Source organism: Passer montanus, unplaced genomic scaffold (genome assembly GCF_014805655.1).
Source record: "Passer montanus isolate IOZ18808 unplaced genomic scaffold, ASM1480565v1 scaffold1, whole genome shotgun sequence".
NCBI lineage: Eukaryota > Metazoa > Chordata > Aves > Passeriformes > Passeridae > Passer > Passer montanus.
This window is the reverse complement of record NW_024356504.1, coordinates 12,089,074-12,108,506: the sequence shown is the minus strand read 5'-3', so window position 1 is coordinate 12,108,506 and position 19,433 is coordinate 12,089,074. Positions and strand designations below refer to the sequence as shown.

Sequence of the window (19,433 nt, the reverse complement as noted above, 5' to 3'; positions counted from 1 at the left end):
GGGCCCCAGGGCCCGGCCCGCAGCGGCCGCCCGTGCTCGGCAGCGCCGGGCGGGTTCGGGCTGCGGGCGGCAGCGGTGCTCGGTGCCCCGTCAGAGGCACCGCACGGACAGCAGCGCTGCTGCTCCCGGAGTGCAGCGCTGCCCCGATCCCCGGCAGTGCCGCTGAAGTTAGAGGGGCACGGAGGGAAGTGAAGGCAGAGCTCTGGCTGGATACCTGAAGGGGAAGGAAGCAGAATTAAGTAGAAAAGGAGCGATAATCAAAAATCAGCAGCGCTATTTCTAGTATGCAGCTGACTTAAGTAATGTTTCTGTAACAGATTTGTGTCATATAGTTGGATACTTGTAAACAGTGTGCTGGCGTCATGTCTTAAAGTTGCAGTTGTTTTCGGTGTACTGTGGAAAAACAGCCAACAGGGATTGTGAATTACATATACACAAAACTTCTTTTTAAAAAGTATCTCAAAGCTATATAGAACTGAAATGGTACTAGGAAAGCTGAGAAGTCTGACAGATTTGTGTTCATCTAAATGCTGTCAGCCCTGGGAGTCCAAGGTGTCCTGTATGCCTCAGGTGGGGAGTAAACTTGGAAGAAGATTCTGTGGAGGCAGAGCATTTGCTGTTCATGACTATATTGAGACACTGAAAAATATCTGTTTGTGAAGAAATTCAAAAATTGGCTAGCATATGAATTGCTTCTGAATCACTTAGTGGGACTTTGAATGACAGGGTTTAGCCTGTAGCTTAATGGGAAATGTTGTGCTCCATCATCTGTTGTAACATGCCATTTCAGTGATATTCATTTGAAAACTATGATTTAGAGTATTACAAGTTAGAGAATACTGTAAAAATAGTATTAAATAATGCCAGTGTATAAATTAGTTTGTCAGCTTTCTTGGAAGTTATTCACTCCTGACAAAATTATGGAGTTGAAACTGATGGTACCTGTAAGTACCTTGTAACATCTAGGGTGATGGGAAAGGGCTGGTGTCAAGGACACTGAATAACAGAGAGCTGGTATGATGAATACTTCCTGGACTGCTGCATAGTTCCACAGTAGTTGTGTGTCTGCTTGCCTTTCTGGAGATTTCAGAGAAGGCCATTGCTTCATGTACTACATAAAATTAAAATTAATACTGTCGGTTTCTATGGTGGTGCAGCTTGTTAATGAATCCTTGCTTTTCTGTAAGTTTCATGTGAATGTATTTCAGTTGTTTTTAAGAAGTCTGTTTGAATCTGTGTTACTGAAGTAACTCCAGCTCAGCAATAGAATTAGGTTTGCTGTACTTCTGGAAGTCAGAAAGCAGAGTCTGGGAAAGTGACCTGCAAACCACCTAGTCCATCTTGGGTCTGTTGAGATTGACTTCTATGTGGTCCAGAAACAGGGTCTGGCTTTATGGAACTGAGCATGTTATAGAAGCAAAACAAGAGTCCTGTAACTCTGGACTTGCACTACTGAGACTGCATTCATGCATGACATGATTAAACTCTAGCTTTAATGAACAGATTACTTAGAATTGATGGTAACGTCTACTTTTTTCTCCTTTACATACAAAATGTATAGGAAGATAGGCAGACTAACCTACCCCCTCCCCTCCCCTCCTTTTCACATGTTTAGGTTTGATGCCTTTAACTGCAGTGAGTTTTTTTTCTTGGTGAAATAATGTTTTTCTGCGATGCTCAATTTCTCAGCTGATTTACCTCTCTAGCTGTTTATCATCCCTAGTGAAGCTGAAGTGGTTGCAGTTGCACCAAAAACCTTGAGCCACTTCTGAGCACTTTTAATAAAATTGTTGATCATCTGCTGTGTGTAAGTCCTCAACAGGAGATGTGGAAGTGCTTGTACAAAGCTTGTTATGTATGTCTCAGGTGGAGAAACTGAGTTACTGAAGATGAAATTATTTGCATTGAGTCTCTCAGTGTACAAATTGCAAAGTAAATTGCTGTCACCTGTGTGTAGCCTGATACTCCCTCCACTAATAGGGCAGTTTAGTAGCCATTGTTTTCTATGCATGTCAAAGCTGATTTTGATATTTATTTCTCTACTAACTCAAAAGTTGCCAAAGCAGGAGAACCCTCTTTCATTGAGGGATCACATTGTGGAGTGTTAATGCTAGATAAAAATAGTGCACTGTAGTGTGAAACTCATGTGTCTCATGCAAGGAGGTAGAGTAATTTAAGACTGTTTCAAGTTGATTTCAAAATACATGCTGCAACATGCCAAGTATAAACACAGTAGCTATTGGTTTATACCTATATGTGTATACACATTTGTGCATGATCCTTTTGTATAACTTCATCCCTCTGCTACCTAAGAAAAAATGTTTTCATTATTAAAAGTCAAAATTTAAGTGACTAGAAAATACCAACGAACAACTGAGTGGTGAACCAGAGCTCTCCAAATGGACAACTCTTTCCAGTTATTACAATTACCTAACAGTACTATTAGGAGCAAATATTAGACATGGGTTTTAAAATTTGTTTTCAGATCAGTTTTGAGACACGCTCTGTGTATACTCTCACTACATGATTAATATCAACTATTTTTCCCTTTTGAGGTAAGGACAATTAAATAAAAATTGCAGTGATGCAAGTTTGGATTTTTAAATAGCATCCAATGACCAAGCTTATTTTAGTTTATGGTGTTTCCAATCATGGACATACATACACAGAGAAGCTATTTAATTTTCTTGTTTAAGCCTTTAGTGACCATATTGATTTCAGTAATGAGTGCATTCATCCAAATCCTGCAATGCACCAAAATGCAAGTTTATTGTAACTGTCCTTCTGTATTTTTCTGATGCAGAACTATTTGATACATTTGCTTCCTTAAAGTTACACTTTAAACAGAGACTGTTAACTCTTCCTTGCAGACATAAGGAAACAATCAAAATACCTTTTGCCAACTTCGGAAGGAAAAGAGGTGAGATTTACTGTGAACTGTTTGTTTACTTTTCTGTCTTTTATTTATATGTTTATATATAATGTAACTATAAGTATGTGTGTGTGTGTGTGTGTGAATATAGGGAAAAAAAAAACGAACAGAGAAGTTGCTGATCAGCCCAGCTTTTTGCACTTTGTAGCAGAAGTAAGATTCTCAGCTGTAGGTTACCTTTTGTGCCTTAGTGGGGAACAGAACAAGCCCACAGAGATTTGTTTCTTTCATATCTTTGTAGCAAGTGGGGAAGGGAATGCAAGACCCCTGGAGTGATCAGGTGGCTAAAGGTGAATAACTCAGGCCCAGTTGAAGAAGCAGCTGCAGTTCTGTTGTAGCCTGTGCTGCTGGCTCTTTTGGTCTCTCCTGGATCATTTCCTTTTGCAAAACCGGCAGAAGGACAGTAACTCTCAGTTCAGCTTGTTAGTGATTTCCACCCCAGCCTGTTAGCTCTGAGAAACTGACTTGCTCTTTCTCTTCCAACTTTCTGGGAAGGTGAACACATCCTCCTCTGCTCTTGTACTACTTTGAGATAAGCTTCAAAAGGGTCTTCATTAAACTGCTTCAGTTACTAAAAAAACTAAACAAAAACTCCCCACCCTGACAGAATCCGAAACAAACCCCAAAAACCCACAGACATTCTTTGAGCAGCTTTAGCTTAAAGAATGATTTGACAGAAATGTCTTCTGGAGCCTGTATTAGTGTTACAAGCAATCAGCTTTTCCAAGACCTCTTTTTCTGTTATGCCAAGACAACTATTTCTGGGATGCCGCGTGAAGCCTCTCAAGAGAAGTGAACAGGGTTAAACCCAACGTTTTTGATAGCCTCTCAGTTTGCTGCAGGGCTGCACAAATGGCTGTCCTGGCAGTACTGAGAAAGCAGCATCAAGTTGGTGAGCAGCAGCAGCTTCCTCATTGCTCCTTATGTTAACACTGACATTGAAAAAAAGTCTATCAAATCACAGCCACAGATCATTTCACAGATCTGTTTCAAAACACTGCTCTATGAATGATTGAGTAGAGGCAATTAATGGGCAGTGTTCTCAGGGAGGAGGGTAACATGAATTTTAACTCCTAAATTGAATGTGAAGCAGCCTTTCTCTACCTGAATTCGGGCAAACCTAAAAATCTTTGTCACTTTTCCAGTCACACCAACCACTCTTGCAGAAATAAACAGGAAAGCTTTCTGTACCCACAGACTGCTCTTACCCTTGGTGCTTAGGGCATCTTAGCTACAGCAAGAGCTTCTAAAATAGTGAAAAAAGACCATGTTTTCACTTTCTAACAGCATTTAAAATTAACAATTAGCTTTAAATTGCTTAAATTCATTATTAAAATATTTTGAGAATTTAATGTTAAAAAATTTTTGAGAAAAATGGAAGCTTCTTGCAGTATTATGGATACTTGAGTGAGACATGGCTCATGGTATCATGGTATTTTACATTGTATGGTAAAAGGGGAAAAAAAGGCCAGTAAGCATTCTTTGGGTTATTCTTCAACGGTGCCTTGTCCTTTTGCAGCTTATCAGTGTAACATTTCTTTTTTAACTGAGCCACGGTTTCTGAATTTTACTGGGTAAAATTTACCTTTCTCCTTCCAATTTCCTTCTACAGGAAAGAGGCCTACTGGTGTCATCTTTACAGTCAAAAAGTGAGAGCTGCTGCCAAGTTTGTTCCGTGAGCACCTCTTGCTGAGCACCAGGTTAGAAATGTATAGTTGTTTTATTTGTAAAGGCTAAAATTAGTTTCATTAATGTCTAAAAATTTCCCTTCAGCTATTTAAGGTTTACAAAAGCATTATTTGAGAAATGGAATTTATGGCTGAAATGATATTTAGATGGGTTAACAAAAATTAAAATCTGTTTTGGTGAATGTATTTCATTAACTTAAATTTTTTGAGATGTTTATGCATCTCAGTAAACAAACATGTTTAGGTTCATGTAGACTATAGCCTCTAAAGCATATTCAGTTACAAATAGGCAAGTAAAGCATTAGCTGCCAAAACTCTAACCAGAATCATGTCATGGAGCTAGAAATAATTTGCAGTGCATCTAGAACTGTGTTTTGCAGATTTTCTGTCTGTGCTGCTGTCTTGAAAATCTTGAGTATATCAGTTCAATGACTGTTCTGTGGGAAATGTTAGGTGTCTGTAATACAGTGAGATTTTGTTGTAAGGTTATGCTGATAAATAGTCAGTTTGTTTAACACTTTAGTCTAATCCAACTCTGATATGGCAAAATATATGGCTTTTATAAATGTACTATACTGTTTGGTTAGAAACTGGAATAAACTGTGTAAATAAAATATTAATTAATTAGTTTGAGCTATTGCTTTTCACTTACTTTATAGGTTTTGTTATTTATTTATTATTTGTTAAATGTGCATAGCTAATGTACCTCATCAGTTTATGGAAGTTGCTGTAGTTGTCAGAACAACCAGTTTTAGGGTTACCAGTGTAGAGACTGAAAGTTTCTTAAAATAAACGAGCAAACATGATATTGTTTTAGTAGCTTAAATATACTTCTTAGTTACTCTCTAGCCCTCTTTAGTGTCAGGGGAGATGAATCATTGGGTGGGTTTCAATGGAGGAGGATCTACCACAGAGGAGTAACATGAACTGTAGTTGGCGTTAATTTGTGGTAACATTGTGACTGTTTTATTGAAGCCATTTAACATATGCTTACATAATATCTTTAAACAGCAACTTAACCTTTCCAAGGAAATCCTCCAACTTGGTTTGGAATTTATTGTAGTTCAGGATAGAAAAGCATATACGTTGTGTGCAGTTTTTGCCTCTAAAAAAGAAGCTTGGTGAAAATGACTTAGTGAAGAAGTGAAGCATAACCACTGACCCTTTAATAAACTCCTCTTTAATTTATATGTTGCCAGTGGAGCTTTAAGAAAGTACTTACTGCTAGGTGAGGCTGCACTTTTTGGATTTGCAGGTTCTACAAAATCAAGAGAGTGAATTAAATTATATATTAAACAAATAGCCTGGTAGCTCACTGAACTGGGAAAGTGAATTTAGCAAATAGGGCAGGTATTTCTGATCTATGTATCTTGGCTATTGCTATGAAGTTATTAATGTAGGAAGTAAAATGCTGCTTCTTTGGTTTAGAAGCTTAAACTATTTGTTTTAACCTTATACAGAAATAAAACTTGTTAGTCTTTAGCCAGTAAAAATTCTAGCAAATATCAGAAGAAATTATGAAAATCATGGTGACCTTCACCTTCAGCATGAAGGTTTTTTCATATACAAAGCAAATATATTTTTCAAGTTCTTTTGCATAATTGTTTCAAAAGAAGGCTATTAAATTAATAAATCTGAAATCATGTATATAATTCTCTTATGTGTAATGTGACATCTGCTTGGAGGATGAATGTATTTTGGAAATCATACTTTGTGTTCTCAATTGCTTTCAAAGCCTAAACAGGCTTTATTGTGTTGTATTAAAACTTGTCCAATTAAGACCATGATTTTTGATGCTGTGCTTTGTATCTTCTATTTCAAAAATAAAATAAGCCAATAAAATTTTCTGGCTTCTGGAAGCCGTGGAAATTGCTTGATTTGGTGAAAACAGCTGTTTAAAAATTAATGTTCAGTAGGATTTTTTTTTAATTTTATCCATAAGTTTTGTTATATAGAGCTAAGAAGTTGAAAAAGCCAAGTAAGCATGGTAAAGTTCTGTTAAAGTTGGAGCAGGACCTGTACCTAGGTATCCACCATGATATAGTAGATGTCTTTTCAACAGCAGAAAGTGAAGAAACTGTAGAGGAAGAAACAGCAGTGTAATTTTTTTGGTTGGGCACCTTAGCAGCCTTTATTCCTGAAGATCACCCCCTTGAAAGTTACAAGACACAAAAACTGATGCTTTTTTTTTTTTTAAGGAAGACGTTTCATTGATTGGAATAATCTTGCACTAAAGCAGTGACACATGCAAGACTGGGAATGTATTAAATGACTGTACTGTCACTAGTCTTCTAACTATATACACATTAAATGTTTACTTTACAGTATTTCTTTTAGTATAATGAGTTCATTAAAAAAAAGCTTTTGATGCTAATTCAGAGATCCATAATCTGCTTAGTGTCTTTCACATGTAGTTTTGATGATAACTGACAAGCTGTAAGTTAATTAGCGCGGAACTTACTAATGAGGATGCTAAAATCCTTACTTTAAGATTTTTATTGATGATTTCTGAGCAAACGAAAGTAAATTCAATTGTATATCTAATAAGTTTTAGGAACTTTCTGGCTGTAGGTACTGATCATAAATAACAAAAATCCCCCAATTAATTGACTGATGGGAAAGTTTTGAGAAGTTTGACAAGAGTGTTCATCTTCAGAAATGGGGATAACCCAAAACCAAAGCAATAAAGCAAAGTCTGTTAATTAGCATGGAAGACAGCTTCTTGAATTAATATGTGGTGTTAATTAACAGGAAGTCTGATGTTGTGTTGTAATTACCACCAATATTTTTGACATACTGAGTGACTGAAGGTGAATTATATAGATAACAATTTAGTAAACATTTCGAGCTTGGGAACATTTTTCCTTTGTTTCTGTTTTTCTAGAAATATGGATAGACTTCTGCGACTGGGAGGAGGTATGCCTGGGCTGGGACAGGTTAGTATATAGCTTGTCAATCTTTTCTTTAAAATGAATAAATTCTGGAGTACTTCTTCTATTATACTGTCATATTTTTAAAACAGCATCAAAAAAACAGAGTTCACAGTAATAATCTTTGACTCAGATTTTATAAATGTATGCATATCTTTGTTATAACCTGGCCTTTTTTTTTTTTAAATATGAGTATGTGTGTTGGCCATAAGTTTACAGAATGTTTCTAAACCTTTCTTTTTGTGTCTGAGCATTTTAAAATTTGTATTGAATAGCATTGGAAACACATAATACATTTTTTAAAAATACAGTTTCCAATAATATGGAATTTCAGAACATGAAGGGTATTTATTCTAAATGGCCAAGCACTTCCACTGTTCTTTCATAAATTATGTATTTCATTTCTTGGCTCACATCGTAAATGGGGCATTATAAGATACTGAAGTATATGTAAATTTCAAGTGGTAATTTGAATTGAGTTTATCACTTGTGGGTAGTTGTAGCTACCTGTATGTATGTTTTATTGTGTCTCCTCTTGTTGATTGATCTCACTTCTGTAACTACTCACAGCAAGAAGGCCTCCCTGGCAACTGTCCTGTTCCAGTGAGAGACCTATTCACATTGTATGGCTTCTCCTCCCTCTACAGCAAGTCCTAGTGCTTTTTTCCTTGATCAACTGACATGGCCAGCAGTCTTCAAAAATAAAATCAAGTTGATCTTGTTACATTGTGCTGATTACTGTGGATACAGGGAAAAAATAATTAGGAATGTATTTGTTTGAGGTCTGTAGGAAGAATTATTTCCTTAAGGAATGGGCTCCAGTGTAATTTCCTCCTTTGGTTGGCTGCAGTAGCTGGCCTTTCTCTGTTTCCTCATCTACCTCCTGGTCTCTTTCTAAGTCGAGAATCCAGATTCTTGTTCTGGAGCAATCAGTTCTGTATTTCTTGGGCTTCAGGATGTGTGTCCAGGGTTTCTTCTGGGGTGGTTGAAATTGCCAAACGCAAAGCTTCTTTTGTTGGTGTATAGTGTGTTTATGTCCAGTATAACTACATAAACTATAACTACAGGAGTAGTTTAATACTGAAGCATTTGGTGAAATATTCTAGGCTGATCTACAGACTCTAGATATTTTGCCAAATAAGCTGTAACTTTTGGTGCATAATTTTTTTCCCCTTTTTATAGCTAAAATTCTATTCACGTTCTCTTAGTGAATCTTCAAGCCGCCCTCAGTTATTTTTAGTTTCACTTTCTTAAACAGTTATTTCTCTTGTTCCTCTGAGCTGCCAGCCTGCTTCATGACTCTTCATTTTTTTAACATCTGTGCAGTCTAATCTCTCAAGCTTTCACTTCTTAGTCCTCTCTGAACTTGACGCTTATCAAAGCTGTTTTTCAAATTTACTGTTAACTCTCTGCTGTTTTCTGAATTTTTCATCTTTAACTTGAAGCTTGCTAGAAAACTGTGGCAGACAATGGAACATAACATTCAGAGGAAGCTTGCTGAACTCCTCTGGTAGCTTTGGCCTGCAAAGCTGCTCTGTGTTTGTTTAAATATGGAATTGTCTCTTAAATGAGTTGATGAGTATATGTTGGATTAAAAAAAGGCATAAAACTGAACTGCTCTTTACTCAAGTTGCTGCTTGAACTGGATGTCTTGACTACATTTGTAGTCTTTTGGTTTATTGAATCAGCAGGAAGGCTTTTCAAATAGAATATTTTAATGTCCTTAAAATAGTGTGTTTCAAAGGACACATAGTGTGTTTCAAACACACTATTCTGAGTATCAGTTGATGATAATTGTGATTGAGAGATAATCCAGAATGAATCAGGTGTCTTTGAGATACAAGAGAGGAGGAAGGTATTTCTTGGATATATTTTGTAATGCTAGAAAGCAAAATTATTACCATTTGTTTGCACTAGAGTGTTTTAAGCAACAGTACAAAGCTTTATGTTCTTATTGCTGTGTCACAGTTGTTCTAAAGGTTGAACATAGTAAAAACATCTGACTGAGCCATTCTTACCAGCATAAGAATCATCTGTATATATAGTCTGGTAGAAAAAGAGGCATTTTCAAAGTAATTTTATCACTTAGTTTGGAGATTGCTTTTGCTTGTAGTTTGGGGTCTGCTTAGCAAGAGGAATGCATCACATAAAGTCTGCTAAGAGTCTGTTTGATTTGCTTTGTAACTGATGTTAAAGTACTGGCAGATGCTTGGTGCACACAGTTCCTGTTTGATCTCTGCCAAGGCATTCTTTCTCAGTGACCTGCTTGAGCTTCTTCAGCAGCAGTTTCTTGGCTCTTTCCCTTGGCAAAATTACCTCTTCTGGTTATTGTCTCATTTAGGTTTTCTTGGTCTCCTAAATTTCCAAACTCAGATATGTTGTCCCAAATGCCCTTTAAATTCATGTGTTTGCAATAAGCTTTTCAAATCTTTTGGTGTAGTGTATTACACTTGAGAACTGCTGTTCTGAATTTGTGGTTCTGTTTCCTTACTTGCTCATTCAGGATGCTATTGAGGGGTTGATTGGCCTTCAGGTGTCCAGAGGTGGTCAGTGCTAAATCCCATCTACCTTAAGCCTGTCTTCAAATGGCTAATAAACAAATCTTTAAGGAAGTAATCTTAAACTGATACTTCAACAATAAACTTTCTTTCCAGTGACATATGGCTTAGAAATCTTGAGGCATTTCTTCTCTTTTAAGCATAGGTGGACAAAGGGCTATCTTAGTAGGGCAGGAGGTGGAAAAGAGAGGAGAAGGGAAGAGATTCTTACAACTTTTGGCATCACATAAGCCATTTTCTGTATTTTCTGACAGTGTGGTTGGTCATTAACTGTGTTATAGCAAGGTACCTATGTTTAGTTTTGAACTTGGTGCCAGAAGTGTGACCTCCTTTGGAACACTGCTTCATGCAGAAATTGTATCTTACCTGACTGGTGTTGTACCTGGCTCATAAGTTTGTTTGTCTTCAATTTATGCTCTTGTGATAAATGCATAAGATGAATAAATGAATGAATGAAGCCTTTTAGAAAAGATGTAAAAGATTGAAAGGGTTGTGATGTCACAAAGAAAATCTTAGGACTTCAATTTCAGTCCTGTAGTTCATGGGAATTAAGATTTTGGCATTGCCCTTGTTCCTCACTTACATAGTCTCCTTTCTCTCCCCTTCTGCCCCTTGTCATGCTGAGTTTTTCTACTTGTCTTCTCTTTCCTGAATCATTCTTTTCTCTTTGTCCCTCTGGAATACTGCCTACCACAGAATTTCACTAGTGGTTTAGTACTTTGATTTGCATTGTACATTTGCTGCAGACAAGTGAACAGGTTTGTGGGGTACGTAAAAGCATTCTGCTTATGTAGCAGGCAGGAATTTGGAGCAACACTCCTCTTCATTTTGTATGCTGAACTATTGTTTGCTGGTGAAATCAGTTCCACATATGCCTCTATTAGGCAATCCCACTGCAAAGGGTGTGAGCAAATTAAGTGCAATTGTAGCCAAGCTTTTCTCCCCATCACTTGCAGACTAGTAATTCGAGTTCAGCAAGTTCTTGTCCACACTAGCACATGCTGTCTGTTTTTCTGAATCCAGATGTGATAGAAAGCAGTGGAATAATAACACTTTTAAGAGGCTTTTAAAGTAATTTTTCATTGCTTGTTACATTTTTGAAAATATTCATTTACACTGCTCTGTTAGTGCCGACAACTGTTCTAGTACAATAAAATATAACTGATTATGTATTTTTGAATTAACATATTTGATGACAGAGGGGAAGGGGAAAAATTCCAATGGGAAGGGAGGGGGAGACAGAGAGCTGACCTGTGTCTTATAAGGAGTGTTTACACCTTGACTTGGAATATAGAAAAAGAAGTGCAGATAGCTATTTTATTTGAATCATGGACTTGCCAATTAGCCATCAAGTGCTTCCATCTGTGAAATAGTTGATCAGATGGGTTAGCTGGGATGTTTCCAGATTAGGGCATTCTAAATGGCACTTGAAAACTGTCACTTTGATTAGGAGGTTTCAAATACTGCACTGCTTGGTGCTGTGGAACCTTTTTCCCCTCATAGGATCTTGGGGTTTTTAGAACATGCTTTTCCTGTTTAGTAAATCTGTGGCACCATTGGAGCTTGGGAGACCTGCTGCTGATCTAAAGTTCTGCTTTGTGTGCTGATCTAGTCAGGGTGGTTGTTGGAGGACAGCACAGTGCACTCTTTTGTGGGGCTTCCAAAGAGGAGTGGAAGGTCTGGCAGACAGAGGAGGGTCAAGCTCTGTGTAGATCATTCCCAATTAACAATTAGATGCAAATTTCCTTGAGGTGCTTCATTAAGCTGATGTGTCATTTGAGTACATGACTTTTTCTTGCATCTTACATCTTCCATATGTAAACAAAAGCATCCATCAACAATAAAAAACTTTGAACCCAAAACAAACCCAGGCAACCCCATCCCTCCTCTCCAAAAAAAACCCTAAAACAATAAAACAACCCAAAACCATGCCAACAACCCAAGCAGGAAAAACTGCAGCACCTTACCCTCTTACTGAAAATTATTTTGGTTCATTGATTCTTGAAACAGCTTGTGTTTTAATTTGAAGGGTGTAAATGTGTTGTCTTTAATTAAGTACCTTTTTCATTGTAAAGCTGTAGAGTGTTCTGATATCTCAGTATTGGTTTAGCTGTGTGGCTTTCTCCTTTCTGTGTCTCCTGGGTATGTATGCTTTATGCAGTTTGAATTGTGGTGGTACACTGTTGTCTGCTTCTCATACGTATTTGAAGCTTCAGATACATCTTTTGATAATATTTTGCCAGGGGAATAAGTCTGTATTATAGCTCTTAAAATTGTGCATCGTTCCTGTGCCATTGCTTCTGAGACATTTTCCAGCAAAGTTCTTAAGTATGAAGAATGTTACTATTTCTAGTATTCAAATGTAATTCCCAGTAGATGAGATGGTGTACAATTTGGGGGAGTTATTCCAGTTCTACTTTTTTTCCCTGGAAGCTGTCAACCCATTTAAGGAATAAAAACAATATTCTCAATGACAAACATTTTTCATCCATTAAAAATATCCACCATGAAATCTTAAGTTCAGGAAACTTAATTACCTGTATTATCTTCCTCAGAAAGTCTCAGCATCAGTTTTTATATACAAAATATATTATTTTGTTTTAAGGAGAAGAAAACAAACTGTGCTGTTTCACTTACTTTCACTGTCTGGGATGAATGTTTTACTGCAGTGCTTAGTGTTTTAGTACAGGGCTGCTCAATGAAAGCTTCATATCAGATTTAGGGTCCAGGTAGGGCCTGGGTCTGGTTTTGCTGGAAATGGTAACTCCATGGATCACGTTAGGCTTGTTTGAAAGTTGCTGGGGGTGGCAAAGCAGAGTATAATTCTCATACATTTGAAGTACAGTTGAGTCATTGTATGATTTGTCTCCTAAGGAGCTAATTGGGAGAGGAAAAGAGAAACCTCCTAGATCTGGTTTAGGAGAAGTCATAATTTTACTTAAACCTGGTGTGTAATTTGTGTTATAAAGGCTGTCTTAAAGTAGGATGGCTGCACTACAGATATGTGTTACATATTAATCACAAACAGACATAAAACTAAAAAAGTTAGTGGATTGTGTCCGAGCATTACAGTTTGCTCTGATCTGCTATTTTACTCAGGAGAACATTTTGAGCTGCCTCTTCTTGGCCTCAGATCTTAAACTTCTGTATTTCTAATAATTAGGCAATTAGATTCTCTCTCCTCAATTTAATTGCCAGTGTAGTCCAGCTGACTTTTGACTTTCTCCAAAAGAGACAAAGGAGCTTGGGCAAGGAAATGAGTGTAGCCATAATGAGAAAGAACATAGGGAAGAAAGGGTAAAGAAGAGATATCTTTGTGCATTTGGCATTGCACCTATTCTCTTGTAATGTTCCTTTCTGCAAGCAGGAAACAGCCGCCCTATAGTGATGAATTTAATTTATTTCTCTTGGAAATTGTATCTTCTTTCTGAAATCCCATGCAATTGACTATTATGTTGCAATGCTACTATGCAGCACCTTTGAGCGAGGATTTCTCTTTTCTTCGTGCTGTGTAGAAGAGTCCTCTAAGTTTTTCTACGAAGTTTGAAGTGGTTTTGTGTTACAGTGGTTGGGGGGGGGTGGTGGCTGTTGGCTGATCAGTTGTTTTTTTTCAAGTATTGCAAACAGCTGACCTTGCTGTGTATTGCCACTGAGTCTCCCAGTTCACCTGCCTGTATCCAGAGGACCAGCTCTTCACAACAGTGGACCTACTGGCATATAGAACCCAGTGTATTCTTCTTCATATTGAGGAGATAACTTGAACTGCTTTGCTTCACAAAGTGTACTTTAGGGTGAGCTTAGGCAGAACCTACTGAGGGCTATCCTGCCTTCTTGGCAGAACTGTATTTAGAAAAGGGTAATTAAAAATCTGCATTGAAACAAGAGTACAGGAGAGAGACAAAATTACAGGTGCTTGACTCATCATCTGCCTTAAGGCTCTCAGTTCTAAATCTCAATACCTTCTGTATTGCTGATGGGAGTAGATAACAGGTTAGTCCTGGCTTTTTTCTGGAATGAATACTTTTTCTGTATTTTATTTTAATTTCCAGTAAATTGAGGCTGTGAAAAACAATAGCTCTTTTCAAAAAGGTGTACCGTGTTACTGAGAACTTGTTTTGTGTCCCTAATCTTATGGGTTTTTTCTATGGCATTGTAATAGAATCATAGAGGTTTGTGTTGGAAGGGACATTTAAAGGTCGTTCAGTCCAAATTGTCCTTATGCTTGATAAGGAATATTGACCAGCAATGCAGCACACCTTCCCCTTTGAGTTATGTGTCTCAATGAATGTGTAGATTAAATGGGGTCGAGATAGATGAAACACTGACCTAGGGAAGATTACACTTAAGCAGCCATTTCATACAACAGTTGTGTTGGGAACATTGTGGGAAGCCTGACTACTGCCAGCTGTATCAAGGTTATATATGTAAGTAATTTTATATCATGAATTCATGTTAATATAGAGTAGTAAACATTTATTTCTAATAATAGTAATAAGGTTCTGTAAGTGTCTCATTAAACTAGAGACTATTTTTGTTTGAAGTTCTGCTTAGTTAAAAACAATCAAATAACAAACAAACCAACCAAAAAACCCCCAAAACCAAAACAGGCAAAAAAACAACCAACCAACCAAAAAAGCCAGAAACAATCCCCCCACCAAAACCATAGCAAAATACCAAACCAAAACCCACACTAAAAACCACAGAATACCACCCTATAGAAACTAAAATCCTAAATAAGCAGAAAGCTAAGCAGTAAAATTCTGGCTCTGCACCAAAGAGGTGTTGGCAAATTTATGATCCCAACCCGTTGAACCAACTGCTCAAAGCTATACAAAGTTCTGTGTTTTGTAATTTTGGTTTTGAAGAGGAAGGGAGATGGGAAATGTTATATATTTCAAGTCCATCTATATTGCTGTTCGTGGAGTTCTGTTGTAAATGTGAACCTGGGTAAACTTTTTTTAGGAGACAGAATTTTGTAAAACATACTGAGACAGTTTTTATCTAGCCTGTTAAGGTGGGTTTTTTTTCAGAGACTTTTCAATTTAAGGTAGCAGTTGATGTCACAATACTTCCTTAGTATCCCTATTCCATTTTGGAGTCTCTGAGACTAAACATATTACTGCAATTTTTATTTCATCTGACATATGGTGTAACAAGACAATGTGATCCTTCGAGAAATCTAGGCTGTTTGTTGAGACTTACAGTATTTTGTGGTCTGTTATGCATGCTTGTTTATAATTGGTATAAAAATGGACCTAAACATACAAACTGTTTAGACATAATGGTAGCTTCAAAATCTAATCCTGTTGATGTGGAACTAACTACAAAATTGTGTGTGTAATAGCTTGAAAATAGCAATAAAATTTCAAATTGCTACTAATTTTAGTGTGTGATTCACAATGCAAAGTAATCTATTTTCCCCTTTTTTATTGAGCTCACTGATTTTTTAATATTTTTGTATGACCGCAGTAATTTTCTCTGTCATGACTGATCATGTTAAGTTCCTGTACTGCAGAAAATGCAATACATGGTTCTAGTGCTTGTCATGACAAAGTTGTTAGAACCATTGAGATCCCAGAATATCCTTGCTCCCTTTGCCACTTCCACTGATGGAACATGAGTTGGTAATTTCCAGAACTGTATTGTCTCAGTACAAGAAGCAAATGGTTCCACAATCCCAACTCTGCTTAGATTTTTAGGCTTAGCAATGTGTAAAAAACACTGTGCTGATCTAAGAAATTTCTTATTCTTTATATCAATATATCAGCAGGTTGTACCACTTACTGGAAAAAAGTAGAGAAGAGCAGTGGTACTCTGGTGAACTTTTAAGGCCTTAATATCATTAACACCTCTACCTCCTTTGCACACTTGCTCATGTCTGTCCTCTGTACAGCTAGTATTTTGTAATGGTTTTTTCCCACTGTACTAAGTTGTACACAGGAAGTTGAATTTACCTTCACAACATAGCAGCTTTAAGCTCACTTTAGGTGCCTCATCATTCCATGTATCTTTTAATATAATAAATTATTATTTTATAATGATTGTCATTGTGTTTATACCTCAGTTGCCTTTCTCCCCTTTACCTATGTAATAAAATGTCATCTTTACCTGTAACACTTGTTCTGGAGGAGGTAGAGAGGGGTAGTGAAGAAGAATTGTGGGATGAATAAATTCAAAAGTATTCCAAGGGGACTTTTTGTCTTTTTTTTTTTTTAGCTGATCTTTCTCAATTGTCTTTGGATATAACAGCTGAAAATATGTAGTGAAAGGGTTAAGTCGGCATGAAAGAATTCATTTCCACTTTAATGACCTAGCCTTGCTGGGTTAGGACGATGGGGAACATGCTTCTGACTTGTACTCCTATTGCCAATTAACACCTCCTATAACAGGTTGCCTCAGCTAGTCATTGAAGCAGAGGCAGTAGAAATAGTTTACATGCAGCTTGTTTTTCACACTAGTTGTTTAATACTCACAAAATTAAACTATTAAAAGGTTCTTTCTTAGCTTACTGGGAAAGAAATAAAACATGATAGCAGTCATTGTTTGCTTGTGTCCTATGTTTATGCTTAAATTGTTCCAGGTACAAAAATAAATGGAAGTAGTAATTATTCTTTTATTTTACACAATAATATGTTGTTTGGTGCATTAAAGCTGAGATATGCTTTACAGCACTTAAGTTCACTGCCTTTGGATTTTTATTACTGCAAAACTGGGTTTTTTAGAAACAGGTATGATGTATTTCAAAATCATCTTTTTGCTATTAACATGAAACCAGGGCAGTGTTTAAGATACATTTAAACAATGGAAAGTGTATCCATTTGTGGAATATTTCTCAGTTCCTTGTGTAATTAATCAAGTCTGCTTTCTGTAACTATTTAAATAAATCTAAAATAGTACAAATAAAGAGCAGTGCTCTAAAATGACACTTTAGTTCACATTTAATAATAAAATTGGCTAAATAATTTATATCAGTTCACACTAAGAGAAAGGTGAAGTAATATACCTAAAAGTGTTAACAAATTTGCTAAAAGGCCTGAGTAGGTAACACTTCAAGGCGTTAGTTTTTATCCTGTAAGAATGGCAAATGCCTTTAACACTTCGTCAACAAGGGTTACCCAAGTAAAGGACTGCTTTTTATATTGGATCATCTCTTTAACTATTTGAAACAAAAATAGTAGCATAATTTAATATTACAATGTAATTTTCTGTCCATAACTTGCATGCAATTATTTTTCCCTTACAAGTCTTACTAAAAAAAAAAAATTTGAATAGTGGTCTTAATACTTGATAACTTAATGTTATCAAGTATTATTGAACTTGGAATTCTGCCATTCTAAACAAAAACAATCCTAAAGCTTGGCTGGCTTTATGACGTGGCCATCAGGCAGATCATTTCAGTGACTGGAAGCATAGAGTTGATTCAGAAGAAGCATCAATTTTTCAATAACACACAACAATATTTTTTACAGCAGTTCTTTAATAATTACTGTATCCAGCTTATACATGCATAGTTGGGAAAAAGAATGTTCAGTATTCCTTGCTTTTTCCAAATGTAATTTTTCTCTAGTTCTCCAAGAAAGACTCCAATAAAGCTGTAGGTATGCAATATTCACTTTTTTGCAGTGAGATGGACAGTCTTCCAAAACTATGCAATGAGAAAGCTGCCCTTTGAATATGATAATGTAACCAAGAACACTAACAGCTCTTTTGCATTGCTGACACAAACACTTTCTTGTCTAGGTTCCTGATACCAGTTAATTTAATTTGGTGCTCTGCTTCATAAGGTTGGTGCTTCTTTGTTAAAGTTGGCAGGCAGTGAAGTTTATGAACAGTGGTAATAGCACATGCTGTGGAGGGTCAGTGTAAAATATTTGCCTCCATGTAGAGATTAGCTAATAAAATCTTTCTTCTTCTTTGCTTGATGAAAGAAATGCGTAAACTTTTGTGAAAGACTACCAGAATCAGGCCAAAGAGATCTCAAAACACGTAACTCAGAGGTGGCTCCCACATACTGTGTAACTAACACACGGAAGCTGGGGCTGTCACTCCAGGGCTGTGTTACATTATCAGCCATTTGTGGAAATGGAGGTGATCAGAGATAGAAGATATTGGTTCCAGTTTCCAAATATCTCTGTTTTCAGATTATCTAAAGTCAAGAAAACTACTTGGAAGACCGAAGTTCTATTTGACTTTATCTGTTAAATCTTTGAAGGTTTTATGTTAAGAATTTGATGAACTTTGATTTAGAATTTCCTGTAGAAATACAAATATTTGGCAGTTTATCTTTGGTAGAAAAATAATGTGAAACTTGACCTACAGATTATTTCCTCCTCAGAATTCCTGAATTTCAGTACTCTTTTGAGCAGTTCATTGTAATTGGTATTCAAAACAAAAGAAGGAATATTAACATGAAAATTAATACACATAATTGGTACGATGCAATGAGGACTTAAATTTTCCCATAATCTAGCTGGTAATTAAAATCTATAAGAAGAACAGAGCAGATGGAAAGGAGATAGTGAGGTCACACAAAGAAGCATCAATGACCAAGGAAATACTTGGTATGTGCTGTGTATTTATAAGATGACTGAGAGTTAACAAACCTGCCTTGTGTACTACCATTAGCTAATTTTTACAAGTTCAGGTAAATTGGTTGAACTGCATGGTAAGAGTGGAAACTCATGTTTGATATTTTTACTGTGTCTTGCATGTGCTTAAAATGAAGCAGTGAAGTATGCTGTTGATCCCTCCTAATCCTTAATGTAGTAAATTTTATATCTATTTAAACACATTTAGTATGTAAAATCCTTCACAGTGGATACTATGGCTTTAAAAAAATAGCAAAAGTTAAGCAAGTTGGCTTGCACCAATGAAGAATTCCTTTATGAATTAGCAGTTTCCTATGCTGAAAATAGATAGTTGACTGTGGGTGCTGGCAATGAGAATTCAACGTAACTTTTGAAAAGAACTCCTATTTTATCTCATAGAATGCCTAAAGATTTGTTGAAGTATCATATTAGGTATGCCCTCTTCTGCACCATCATCAAGGTAAATGAGCATTTGGATGCTCCAAGGAATATAGAAATCATAAGGAAATATAAGGAACATCCTGCTTTAGTTCCTACCTTCACTTAAACTAAAGGTGATTCATTTGCCTTGTTACAGAAACAAAATGTATTAATATTTGTTTTCTCCCTGTACATGGTGAATCTACTGACTGATCTCTAAAATGAGAAAAATTTTGAATAATAAGCTTTTATAAGTTGAGGGCACAGGCAGCTATATAGAGGACAGAGCTTTGATTAATGCCTCAGGTGCAGGACAG

The 19,433-nt window shown here is 36.5% G+C and overlaps 1 protein-coding gene across 2 annotated transcripts in view; it reads left to right on the top strand.

Annotated features, from left to right (window-relative positions):
• The window catches only part of PSMD14 (proteasome 26S subunit, non-ATPase 14), a 45,895-nt gene that overhangs the window by 219 nt on the left and 26,243 nt on the right, over window positions 1-19,433 (top strand). Inside the window, exons 2-4 of one of the 2 annotated variants that reach the window (XM_039696666.1) lie at window positions 2,871-2,920; window positions 4,545-4,632; window positions 7,505-7,556. In XM_039696666.1, coding sequence (XP_039552600.1) covers window positions 7,509-7,556 — 48 coding nt within the window. In that variant the 5' untranslated portion in view covers window positions 2,871-2,920; window positions 4,545-4,632; window positions 7,505-7,508. The remainder of the gene's footprint in view (window positions 1-2,870; window positions 2,921-4,544; window positions 4,633-7,504; window positions 7,557-19,433) is intronic. The other variant, XM_039696674.1, reaches the window with a different exon arrangement.